This window comes from Gobio gobio, assembly GCF_949357685.1.
Source record: "Gobio gobio genome assembly, chromosome: 10".
NCBI classification, from domain to species: Eukaryota; Metazoa; Chordata; class Actinopteri; order Cypriniformes; family Gobionidae; genus Gobio; species Gobio gobio.
Window position 1 is genome coordinate 17,242,037 of NC_137116.1, and position 12,204 is coordinate 17,254,240.

Below are 12,204 nucleotides of genomic sequence, written 5' to 3' on the forward strand. Positions count from 1 at the left end.
ATTGTTTACTCGATTGTCAGACGCTTCTCTGACTGTAAACCTTGCAAAATGTGAATCTGCGAAAGCAGAGGTGACATACTTGGGAAAGAAGGTGGGTCAAGGAAGTGTGAGACCAGTAGAAGCGAAGGTTTCTGCGATAATAGACTACCCATCTCCATCTAATAAACGTGAGTTGAGACATTTTCTTGGAATGTGCGGTTACTATAGACATTTCTGTAAAAACTTTTCCAGTGGTGTGACCCCACTTACTGATCTACTTAGTGAATAAAGAACATTTGTATGGTCTAGTGAGTGTGAACGTGCTTTCTTGTCCGCTAAAGATCTTCTGTGTTACGCATCTCCGGAATTTCACCATCCGTTTAAGCTGCACGTGGATGCGAGTTCAGTTGGAGCAGGAGCAATCTTATTACAAGAGGACAATATGGGTATTGATCATCCGGTGTGGTATTTTTCTAAAACGTTTTCGAAGTGCCAAAGTAATTATAGCACAATTGAGAAGGAAGCTCTTGCCTTAGTGCTGGCGCTCCAACACTTAGTAGGTAGTAGTGGTAGTAGTGGAGGTAGTAGTGTGCCTATTATTGTTTTCACCGACCATAACCCTCTGACGTTTCTTTCCCGTATGTGCAATGCCAACCAGCGTTTGATGCAATGGGCGTTAATTGTACAGGAATACAATCTGGATATTAGGCATCAAAAAGGCACTGAAAATGTTGTAGCGGATGCGCTGTCCAGGGTGTAGTGCTGAAAAATAAGAAAGTTAGAATACGTTTTTTTCTATTTGGGGGTGGGGTATGTTACGTCCAAGGATGTATTCACGTTTCTGTTAAAGATTGTTATTCGAGTGTTTCTCTCTCTCTCTCTCTCTCTCTCTCTCTGTCTTTCTCCCCTCCTGTGTTTTCTTGCCTGATAGGTAAATGGCTGCCACCTGTGTTCATTCACTGATCTGGGCGTGGTCTGCGCATTGTTTGGTGCGTGTCCTGAGGAGTCCAATATAAAGCTGCAGAGAGACATGCAGCGTTTGAGGCTGATCCGTTCTCCAAACCCAGACGATGAGCGCTCGTCGCACTCTTTGTTGTTTTGTTAAAATGGGTGTCACAGAGTGTTAACGAGTTGATTTCAGTTATAATCAGTTAAGAGATTTTTGGGTTGCCATATACCCTCATTCACTATTCCCTACAATAGTCCACTACAATTATATTTTAGTGAATCACTACTATGTGGAAATTGCAGTAAATTACAAGCGACAATTTCTCACGTTGAGTACACGAGTGCGTGTCTCGTTTATTACGTGAAGCAGAAAACTCAGAATCAAAATGGTGCTGACAAGCGTCCCACATCAACGCGCGTTAAGCACATTTAAAGGGACCGCGGTCCCTGAACAGTCATGAACAAACACGCTAACAAAGTGCTGCATTTATACAGCAGTGTATAGAACAGTGTATAGAACTACGTTTAACCTCAAAGGTGAATTATGTAAGCCACATTCACTACATACGTCCCCCCAGAATTCACCATATCAGGAGAAGAACCAAACAGTCAACGGGGAGGTGGGCGTATCAAACGGCCACAACGGCTGCGCTGTATCGGGGGTCGGGGAGACCCCTCTGCAGCCGGTGTCTTGTCATGACACAAGTGTGGGGCATGGAGTGTGGGAGGCTTGGGAGGGAAAGGATCAAGGGGTGGGGGCAGAGCAGGAGGCCGTCCGCGTCGAGGGGGCTGGGCCAGATCAATGGGCCTCGCCACGTCCAAGTGAGCCGGTTTGAGACGGTCGATGGAGAGTCGCTCCGGTTTGCCGCCCCTGTCCACCACAAAATGTTTGCCCCCCGTCTCCAGAACACGGAATGGGCCCTCGTAGGGCGGGCGTAGCGGTCCCCTGTGGGCATCATGGCGAATGAAAACATTGTCAGCCGTCTGAAGTCCAGCGGGGATGTGTGACCGAGGGAGGCTGTGCCGGGAAGTAGGGACAGGTGCGAAAAGCTTTGCATTGTCCAGTAAAGTAGACCGCTGGAGAGTAGCAGACCAAGGAACCGTGGTGCTAGGAACAAAATCCCCTGGTACTCGCAGCGGCTGTCCATAAACAAGCTCTGCGGATGAGGACTGAAGGACCTCCTTTGGCGCAGTCCTGATGCCCAGCATCACCAACGGGAGCTTGTCGACCCAGTTGCTGTCTTTGAGGCTGGCACGCAGGGCAGCCTTCTTCGACCTATGAAAACGTTCACAGAGTCCGTTAGCCTGCGGGTGATATGCGGTCGTGCGGTGGAGTTTCACTCCGAGGCTCTGTGCGACAGCATCCCACAGCTCAGACGTAAACTGTGCGCCTCGGTCAGAGGATATGTCTGAAGGAGTGCCAAAACGGGCAACCCAGGTGCCAATAAATGCCCGTGTCATCTCGACAGACGCCACTGACGTCAGTGGCACAGCCTCAGGCCAGCGGGTGGTCCTGTCAACCATGGTTAACAGATATATGAAACCGTGAGATGACGGCAGAGAACCGACCAGGTCCACGTTTACATGGTCAAAACGTCTCTCTGGTACTGAGAACGACTCTAACGGGGCTTTAGTGTGGCGGTGTACTTTGGCCCATTGGCACTCAACACAAGTGTTAGCCCAGTCTCTAACGTCCTTCTTGAGGCCATGCCAAACAAACTTCGCTGCAACCAGTCTCTGTGAGGCTTTCGAACCTGGGTGGGAGAGACCATGGATGGCATCAAAAACTTGTCGTCTCTATCCCGAGGGTACGACCGGCCGTGGACTACCTGTGGAGACGTCACACAGGAGTGTGGTGCCGGCCTCACCAAAAACCACGTCCTCGATCTGCAGCCCTGTAGTCGAGGTCCTCAGGAGTTGCACTCCCGGGTCTGTGGTCTCGGTGCCATGCTGTTGTAATCCAAACCAAGGTGGACGGCCCCTGCCACAGCCCGTGATAGGCAGTCCGCCACGCGGTTGTTCTTACCAGCAATGTGCTGCAAGTCCGTGGTGAACTCTGAAATGTAGGACAGATGACGTTGCTGGCGAGCGGACCACGGCTCAGCTACCTTGGCCATGGCAAAAGTCAGCGGCTTGTGGTCCACAAAAGCAGTGAAATGCCGGCCTTCCAGCAGGGAACGAAAATGTCTGATAGCGAGGTAGAGACACAGAAGCTCCCAGTCGAAAGTGCTGTACTTCCGCTCACAGGGGCGCAGCTGACGGCTAAAGAAAGCCAGCGGTTGCCAGGCCCCGCTTACCCACTGCTCATAGACCGCACCAACAGCGTAATCCGAGGCATCAGAGGTGATGGCGATGGGGGCTGTAGGAGAAGGGTGCGCCAGCATGGTGGCGTTCGCTAGGGCTGCCGTAGTGGCAGCAAAAGCCCTGTCTCTGCTCTCAGTCCAGTCCACAGCGTGCTTGGGTTTACCTTTCAAGGCCTCGTGCAAGGGCCGCATGAGCTGAGCGGCTCTAGGGATGAAGCGGTGGTAAAAATTAACCATGCCGAGGAACTCCTGCAGGGATTTGACGGTGAGCGGGCGTGGGAACTGCGTGACCACCTCCACCTTTGATGGGAGAGGGACTGCACCGTCCTTAGTGACTCTGTGTCCTAGGAAGTCAATGGTGGAGAGACCGAACTGGCACTTAGCGGGGTTGACAATTAAACCATGCTGGATAAGCCGCTCAAAAAGGGTTCGGAGGTGCGCCAGGTGCTGAGACTTGGATGTGCTTGCTACTAAGATGTCATCCAAGTACACGAAAAGGAATGGCAGGTCCCGCAACACAGAGTCCATGAGGCGTTGAAAAGATTGGGCGGCGTTTTTAAGGCCAAACGGCATGCGCAGGAACTCAAATAGCCCAAACGGTGTGATTACTGTGCCGTTTTGGGAATGTCCAGTGGTCGTACCGGCACCTGATGATATCCCCGGACGAGGTCAACTTTGGAAAAAATCACCTTGCCCGCCAGGTGTGCTGAAAAATCCTGTATGTTTGGGACTGGGTATCAGTCGGGTGCCGTTGCCTCATTAAGCCGCCGGTAGTCGCCACACGGCCGCCAGCCGCCGCCAGGTTTGGGGACGATGTGGAGGGGCGAAGCCCATGGACTGTCGGATCGGCGGACTATGCCCAGGCGTTCCATGTTTGCAAACTCAGCCTTTGCAACGGCGAGCTTGGTTGGGTCGAGGCGCTGAGCGCGGGCGTAGACGGGTGGACCAGTAGTGGTGAGATGATGCTCCACACCATGCTTCACGGCAGATGCAGAGAAAGTGGGCTGAGTGAGGGCTGGGAAACTGGCAAGTAGACGCATAAAGCATTCCGCATAAAGCCGGCCCCACTGAGCGTACATGTATAAGAGCAAAACGTGACAGCGTTAATCAAACGACGGTTTTTTACATCCACCAACAGTCCATGTGCACACAAAAAATCTGCACCGAGGAGGGGGACGGCAACCTTTGCAGTAACAAAGTCCCAGCCGAACTGCTGTCCTCCGAAACATAATTCGACGTACCTCGTTCCATATGTGCGGATGGGGCTACCATTGGCAGCTTCCATAGGAGGGCCGTGGCTGTCGGTCACCATGTCCAAACGGGATGCAGGCAGGACGCTCCTCTGTGCTCCCGTGTCGCACAGAAAACGCCGTCCAGAGATGCTGTCGCGGATGAAGAGCAGCCTGCCTACGCGGCCGACGCTCATGGCCACTACTGAGAACTGCATGGTGGGCGACATTTGGTTGCCTTGGTTCCAAACTTTGCATGGTAGAAACACAAGCCTGAAGGTTGTTGGGGGCCAGAAAACTGCTGCCGACGAGAAGTGGCTGCTGCGATGAGTGTGGAGTCGTCCTGTGTCACCGAAGCGATGTGTGTGGGAAAAAACGCGGGCGTACAATGTCCCTGACTCGCCAGGAAAAATTTATCAGCCTCTTCAGCCAGTCTCCGACAATCAGTGATTGTGGTGTTAGCTAGTGCAGCTCTCACTTGGGAAGGCAGCTGACGCAGGAAAAGCTGAGTGAAAAGAAAATCAGGTCTGTGTTCACCTAAAAGATCCAGCATACGGTCCATGAGCTCGGATGGTTTGCTGTCACCCAGTCCTTGAAGGGAGAAAAGCCTGCTGGCTCTCTCAGCGTCCGACAGTTCAAACGTTTTCAACAGGTGGGTTTTGAGTGCTGTATACTTCTCAGTTGCCGGATGATTTGTAAGAAGGCTCACTACTCTGGATGCCGTTGAATTTCCGAGAGCCGACACAACGTAGTAGTATTTCGTTGTATCCGCGGTGATCTCGCACAACGCAAACTGCGCTTCAGTCTGGGCGAACCACGCCGATGCCGACGATTCCCAGAATTCGGGGAGTTTAAGAGTGACGGCGTTCGCGGTCATGGTCGTTTCGTGTCTCTGAATACGTCCAGCAGACTAATGTCGGGGTCACCAGTGTGGAAATTGCAGTAAACAACAAGCGACAATTTCTCACGTTGAGTACACGAGCGCGTGTCTCGTTTATTCAGTGAAAACAGAAAACTCAGAATCAAAATGGTGCTGACAAGCGTCCCACATCAACGCGCGTTAAGCACATTTAAAGGGACCGCGGTCCCTGAACAGTCATGAACAAACACGCTAACAAAGTGCTGCATTTATACAGCAGTGTATAGAACAGTGTATAGAACTAAGTTTAACCTCAAAGGTGAATTATGTAAGCCACATTCACTACATATTATTAGTAGTTTGTCAAGAGTTCGGTGCGGCTGAGCACATGGTTAGCGTAGATGCTTTGCGATTTAGCGCACAAGCAGGCCGTAATAAATTTGTGCTGTCCTGCTGCATAGGAATGCTATTTTGTCCTTTTTTAAAACTGAGCCAGACAATGTTTACTACTTTGTTAATAAAAATTAAAAAACACTAATTACAACTATTTCATCCACATCCAGTCTATAAACGAATTGCTGGAGGTCTGTCATTTTGTAAATAGGTAGAGGATAGGTAGAGAAATGGACGGATGGATAAATAGATAGACAGAGAGATGGACAGATAGATAGATATGTGCTTTTATTGTTTTTGATTCTTAGTAAATTAATAAACAAACACAGGAAGCCATAACATCAGCATTCTTTCCGAACTGTACTACTCTTCTTTCCAGGCAAACTACAATGGCGCAGAGACAGTTTCTTTCTGATTGTAATAGGGCATTTCGAGAGTGCACCCAATTACAAGGTAAGTGATCTTGCTTTGTGGCACTGTGGACACCCAGTATTTCCCCTAACGTTTCCTGACCTTAAGATGTTTGGTGTTTATAGATGACTAGTTAACATTGATTTCCCTGTTTTCTTGTTAAATTTTGTCTAGAATGGAAACAATGTCGCGGAGTCTTGAATGGGCAAGAGGGAGACTTGTAGAATCCCAATTAGCCAACGAACTGTTAAATTTAATTGGCGATTTTGTGGCAGACGTTCGGCAGCAGCAACAACCTGGTGGTATGTTTTTTAATATGAGATATGCAGAAGTGGATAGGCTGGACTATTATCGAAAATCTGATGGATGCAGAAATAAATGTTTCGTATTAGAGGTTTTAATGTTCACTGTAAAGAAAGGAAAAATATAAATAATGCAGTTCTAACATAAAATAATCTTACTTGGATAAAGTGAACTGTCAAAGTAAAGTGAATGTCAAACCACTAACTATTGTTGTATCTAATTGTTTTCTATTGCAGCCTCCCTTGGTTATCAAGCTCCACACGTTAGGGGACATAATGGGCGTCCACAGTGTCACATCACCACTGAACAGTTGCGGTTTTTATTGTCTCTTCAGTTCACAATTCCTCAGATAGCAGACATACTGGGCACTTCAAGTCGCACTGTGAAACGACGTCTTAGGTAAATATAGATCTTCCTTTTGTACACAAGTGCACTGTCATCATTTAGTTTAATTGCACAATGATAATTGTCAGCCTGACTTCTCTCCTTACAAACTGAAACATGAAATTCTGTTTTTAAAATATAAAATAAATCAATGTTACACTTAGAATAATTTTAAAAAATGTTTCTTGGCCTTCACAGATCATTCAATCTATCTCTGCGTGGCCGCTTCACAAACATCTCTGATGAGGAGTTGGATGAAAGAGTTCATCAGGTGGTCTGCAGCAATGACTTACTGGGTCCAGAGGCTGTACGAGCAAGACTTTTTGGAGAAGGCTTACTGGTGCAACGAAGGCGCGTGCGTCAAAGTATGCTCCGGACCAACCCCGAAGGGGCTGCACGCAGAGCCATGTCTTCCAGGCTACGTAGGCGGACATACCGAGTTGCAGGGCCAATTCCTTATGGCATCTGGATGGCAACCACAAGCTCATTAGGTGAGTTATGAGTTTATTTCATTATTCATTTTACTTGAAAGCTAAAACCAAGCATGATGGGCACATTTAGTTAAAGGGGTGGTAAACCACGATTTCACTATTCTAACTTTAGCTAGCGTGTAATGTTGCTGCTTGAGCATAAACAACATCTGCAAAGTTACAACGTTCAAAGTTTAAAGCAAAGGGAGATATTTGCTTTTAAAGAAATCAGTTTCTAAGGACTACAGCAAACGGCCAGTAGGCGACTACACACATTTCTCCAGGGCTTGCTGACATCAGCAGGCCCAATATTTACATAAACCCCTCCTCCTCGAATATTAAATAAGGGGGGGGGGGGGGGGTGTTGTTGCCGCGATGCCGAGGAAACGCTGTTATATTCATCCGGATTGCAGGTCTGGGGTAGGACTTGCTCTGTTCAGCCTTCATAGGGACGGGGGTGCGTTGCAGAGCGTTTAACACACAGCATGTTATATGCACGTGTGTTTGAGTCAGCGGGGAATCAGGCGTGCGCGGGGCTCCTGCAGCACAACAGAGGAAAACATCCACCGTCTTCGCGATTTCAATGCCAGATTTGCACAACGTCAGCTGCGTGAAAAAAACACTGCCGGTGCGTGGATGCACGACGCGCGCGCTGCACATTTCACGGAGGACAACACAAACTTCCACAAACTTCGCGAGTTCAATACAGGATATGCACAACGGCTTGTCCTGAAAGCTGGATTTACAAACAGAAGCTGTTCACGGGCCACAACCTGTAAGTCTGATTTATTTTTCATCGATGTGTTTTCCTGTAATAGGTTGTAGCAAGGAAGTAAACAGATGACAACGCTGTTCTGCAAACCAGTCTGTTAAATGCTCATTCATACTTAACGTTATCCGACGAACACCTAACATTACAAACACTAACGTTAAAATCTCAACAGCGAACCTGGCATTAGTGTAAATGATTCTTTGATTAGAGCTTTTATGTATTGTTTATCTTCAGGCATGCTAAACATGGTTCTGTGTGTGATTTGGCTAACTTACTAGTTAAAGCCAGTGCTTAGTGTTCGTTTTGGGTTAGTTCTTGCGACAGATATTTGGCTATAATCGTTCTAAAAATACAAAAGTTAAAGTGCCATTCAGTAGCGATCATTATAGATCCGTAGTCTTTACTCTTGAGGACTGAAGAGGTTCTGCTCGATCATCTTCTCTCAAATGTTCTGGGTCTGATTCGGGCTCATATGGTTTTATTGACGCCGACCAAAGCACAGCCTCCGGTAAGGGGCGTGACGTTTCCGACATACGTACACTGCGGTTAGCGAATCAGAACACACTAGGCCAGCCAACCAATCAGAGCCCACTGCGTATTTTTGAGGGACTGGCTTCATACAACCCGGAAAGCATCAGACCGTTTTACAAGGAGGGACAGGGCAGTGTAGAATAAAGGTCAAATATATGAAAAATAAGGCAATTTTTTTTACAACGAAGCATGAACACATGTTACAGTGCACCCCACAAACACAGTCAAGCCTTCAAAAGAATGTGGTTTACCACCCCTTTAGTTAATACTTGGAAATTATTCATTTCGATTTCAGTCAGATGTAGTTTTGTTTTCAGCCCATTATGTCTTTTTATGGTTGTTGAAAGCCAGCTTGTTGATTGTTCAAAAACATGTTACTTCTGAATTTTATTTTTGAATAATTTCTCTTGTATATATGCATTCCATACATTCTTATGTCAGAGTATTAATATTTCATTTTCAGGTGGAGAATTGTTATTCACGGGGCTATTGATGGCTTTAGCAGACTGGTCACATTTTTGGAAGCTTCAAACAACAACAGAAGCAGCACTGTGATGCAGAAGTTTGTTGAGGCTGTCGACCAGTATGGTGTGCCATCAAGAGTCCGCTGTGACCAAGGTGGAGAGAACAATGCTGTTTGCCTTTTCATGGAGGTTTTTCGAGGTTCTGCCAGGGGGAGTGCTTTGAGGGGAAGGAGCACCCATAACCAACGGATTGAGAGACTGTGGGGAGATGTTTGGAGAGGTGTTGTTAATGTGTACCATTCGCTGTTCACCCTTTTAGAAGATGATGGAACAGTACATTGCAACAACGAGAGGCATCTTTGGGCACTCCATTACATCTACCTTCCTCGAATAAACCGGGACTTGCATCTTTTTATTAACCAGTGGAACCATCACCGCCTGAGAACTGCAAGGTACATGTCGCCATATCAGATGTTTGTGCGTGGCTGTCTTCGCCTACAGGCTCAAACTCTGACTGGGATCCAGGGAGTGTTTGGTGCTGATGAGCAGCCAGCTCAACTGGACACAGAAATGCCTCACACATCACAGGTACCAGCTTTTAACTGGCCAGACAGCGTTGAAGTCCCCTTGACTGAATATGCCCTGAACAACGACCACTTGGCTGAACTTCAGCAGCTTGTTGACCCCTTGGGAGGACCAAGAGAAAACCTTGGAGTGGACCTCTTGAGAGAGGTTATTAGGTTCCTCGACTCCCTGTGATATGCTTTTATTGTTGTTTGAACATTGTATGAATGTACAGTACCTCTCTCTCCTTCCCCATTTCTATCACTCATTCATCTTACTCAGGTTTGGTTTTGCTTGATGTCTAACATGTTCAGGTTTCCTGGTTTATTTGATTTCCTTGAAATGTTCATAATTTGTCTCCTATAGAATCCTAGTTATTATCCAATCAGTTTAATCATCTTGTGGTTACAGCTTAGATTTTTTGGTTTCATCTCACATGCAGTTTACTTAATATCTGCAACATTTATAAGACAGTGACTTCAAAACTATAGACTTCAAAAATTATTTCGGCGTATTTATTGTGTGTAACTCATTGAATATAAAACAGTGACTAAACTAAACAGTGAAACTTAAAGGAATGGGCAGTTCAGGCCAGATTTTTTTGGGACTTTCACCGTATCCCCCAGAGTTAGATAAGTCCATACATACCATTCTCATCTCCGTGCCATAACTCTGTCTGACGCACCCACCGCTAGCCTAGCTTAGCACAAAGACTGGAGGTAAACGGCTCCAGCTAGCCTACTGCTCAATAAGTGACTAAATAACGCCAACATTTACTATTTACATGTTGTGATGTGTATAGTCACATCGTGTACTAAGACCGACGGAAAATGAGAAGTTGTGATTTTCTAGGCCAATATGGCAGGAACTATTATATGAAAATCGTAACTTTTAATTTTCCGTCGGTCTTAGTACACGATGTGACTATACACATCACAGCATGTAAATAGTAAAATGTTGGCGTTATTTTGTCACTTATTGAGCAGTAGGCTAGCTGGAGCCGTTGACCTCCAGTCTTTGTGCTAAGCTAGGCTAGCTGGAGCCGTTGACCTCCAGTCTTTGTGCTAAGCTAGGCTAGCTGGAGCCGTTGACCTCCAGTCTTTGTGCTAAGCTAGGCTAGCTGGAGCCGTTTACCTCCAGTCTTTGTGCTAAGCTAGGCTAGCTGGAGCCGTTTACCTCCAGTCTTTGTGCTAAGCTAGGCTAGCTGGAGCCGTTTACCTCCAGTCTTTGTGCTAAGCTAGGCTAGCGGTGGGTGTGTCAGACAGAGTTATGGCACGGAGATGAGAGTGGTATGTATGGACTTATCTAACTCTGGGGGATACGGTGAATAAGCTAAGTCCCAAAAAGTCAGTGTGTTCCTTTAAATGAACAGTGAAACATTTGTGTTAATTTCAGTGAAAACATTGAATATAAAATAGCAACTTGTTAGAAAGGAACTCAATAGAAAATACAACTTAACAAAAATTAAACATTTAGGCCTACTGTAAACCAAACTGGCCTGAACTGCCCATTCCCATTTCCATGGCACTTTTAAATGCTGCATAGGTGTTTTTCACAGGAATTCTACAAATTAATGAACATGTGTTGGCAGATGGGAACATTGCTAGTTCATCATCATGTTCATGAAGGAAGGACAGCTCTGGCTGTGTTTGAAATCCCATTGCTGGAATCCTCTCCAATCCTGTGGCAAATATTAAAACGTGCTGCAGGGAAATTGGAGCTGCATCTCCACCTGTCCAGAAGTGATAAGACATATTTATGAATATAAACTCTTTTCTTTAAGTACTTTGTAAAGCCGCATGATTCTGGACATTTTTTTGTTTCAAATAGAGATCACAATTCTGAACAGACAATTAAAAAAATGTTTGTTGCTGCAGTCTATTTTAAAAATGTTAAATTAATTTCAATGAACTAATAAAAAAATATGGGTTGAGTGAATGATTCAATGATTAACTCATAAAGACTTGTTTCATTACTGTATTAATTTGAATGACTATCTTTAATAGTTCAATGACAAATACATTTTCAAGTCACTTGTCGCCACCTGCTGGTGTAATGATGCAATCATTATTTGAAGCACCCAGTTACTTTCAAAAGGTGATTTACTCTATTTTGATCACTACTGTAGACATCAGTGTTTCTATCCAAACTATGTTCTTTGTGAACGAACGTACTTTTCCAAGGTGTAACAGACAGATAAATCTTTGTCAAATAGGAATGATATCATGTGGGTGTTTGAAGCAAGATAACAATTTTTTAGCGATTAATCGTGCACCTCTAGTACTTAGTAGTTAACAAGTAAATATTTCAAATAGTTTTTTGTGATTCTGAGTTTGAAGACTGTCTTACCCTCGACCTCCAGAAGCCAGTCCCGCCAGAATGCAACTGCCCTAGACTCTTGTCTCCTTTTGTGGGAGCCTCTTGGTGAGGTGAACTGTGGCTTGTTTTAAACTACAGTTAGCAAATGTGTATATTTATTTTTATTTGCTGTTATATTTAATTAATTGGCCAAATGGTGTTTTGTGGTGTGGGCAAAGGCCTGAAAGTTTCAACCCGGAGAGCAGATTTGTACTCTTTTTAAAACCAATTATTGT

General features: G+C 45.9%; 2 protein-coding genes across 2 annotated transcripts in view; one reads left to right on the top strand and one right to left on the bottom strand.

The window, feature by feature from the left end:
- mfsd14bb (major facilitator superfamily domain containing 14Bb) overlaps positions 1 to 12,204 on the bottom strand; it is a 669,309-nt gene that overhangs the window by 601,442 nt on the left and 55,663 nt on the right. The window lies entirely within an intron of this gene.
- On the top strand, positions 6,146 to 10,232 carry LOC307132334 (uncharacterized protein). The gene is made up of 5 exons (XM_079826577.1): positions 6,146 to 6,164; positions 6,297 to 6,424; positions 6,662 to 6,824; positions 7,008 to 7,300; positions 9,046 to 10,232. The coding sequence occupies exons 2-5, from the start codon at positions 6,298 to 6,300 to the stop codon at positions 9,135 to 9,137; spliced, it is 675 nt and encodes a 224-aa protein (XP_079682703.1). The 5' UTR covers positions 6,146 to 6,164; position 6,297; the 3' UTR covers positions 9,138 to 10,232.

Bases quoted from the DNA above. Each gene is read 5' to 3' on its own strand.
- LOC307132334 (XM_079826577.1), top strand. From the start codon at position 6,298: ATGGAAACAATGTCGCGGAGTCTTGAATGGGCAAGAGGGAGACTTGTA. The intron at 6,825-7,007 runs GTAAATATAGAT...TGGCCTTCACAG, and splicing joins ACTGTGAAACGACGTCTTAG to ATCATTCAATCTATCTCTGC. The intron at 7,301-9,045 runs GTGAGTTATGAG...TTTCATTTTCAG, and splicing joins GGCAACCACAAGCTCATTAG to GTGGAGAATTGTTATTCACG.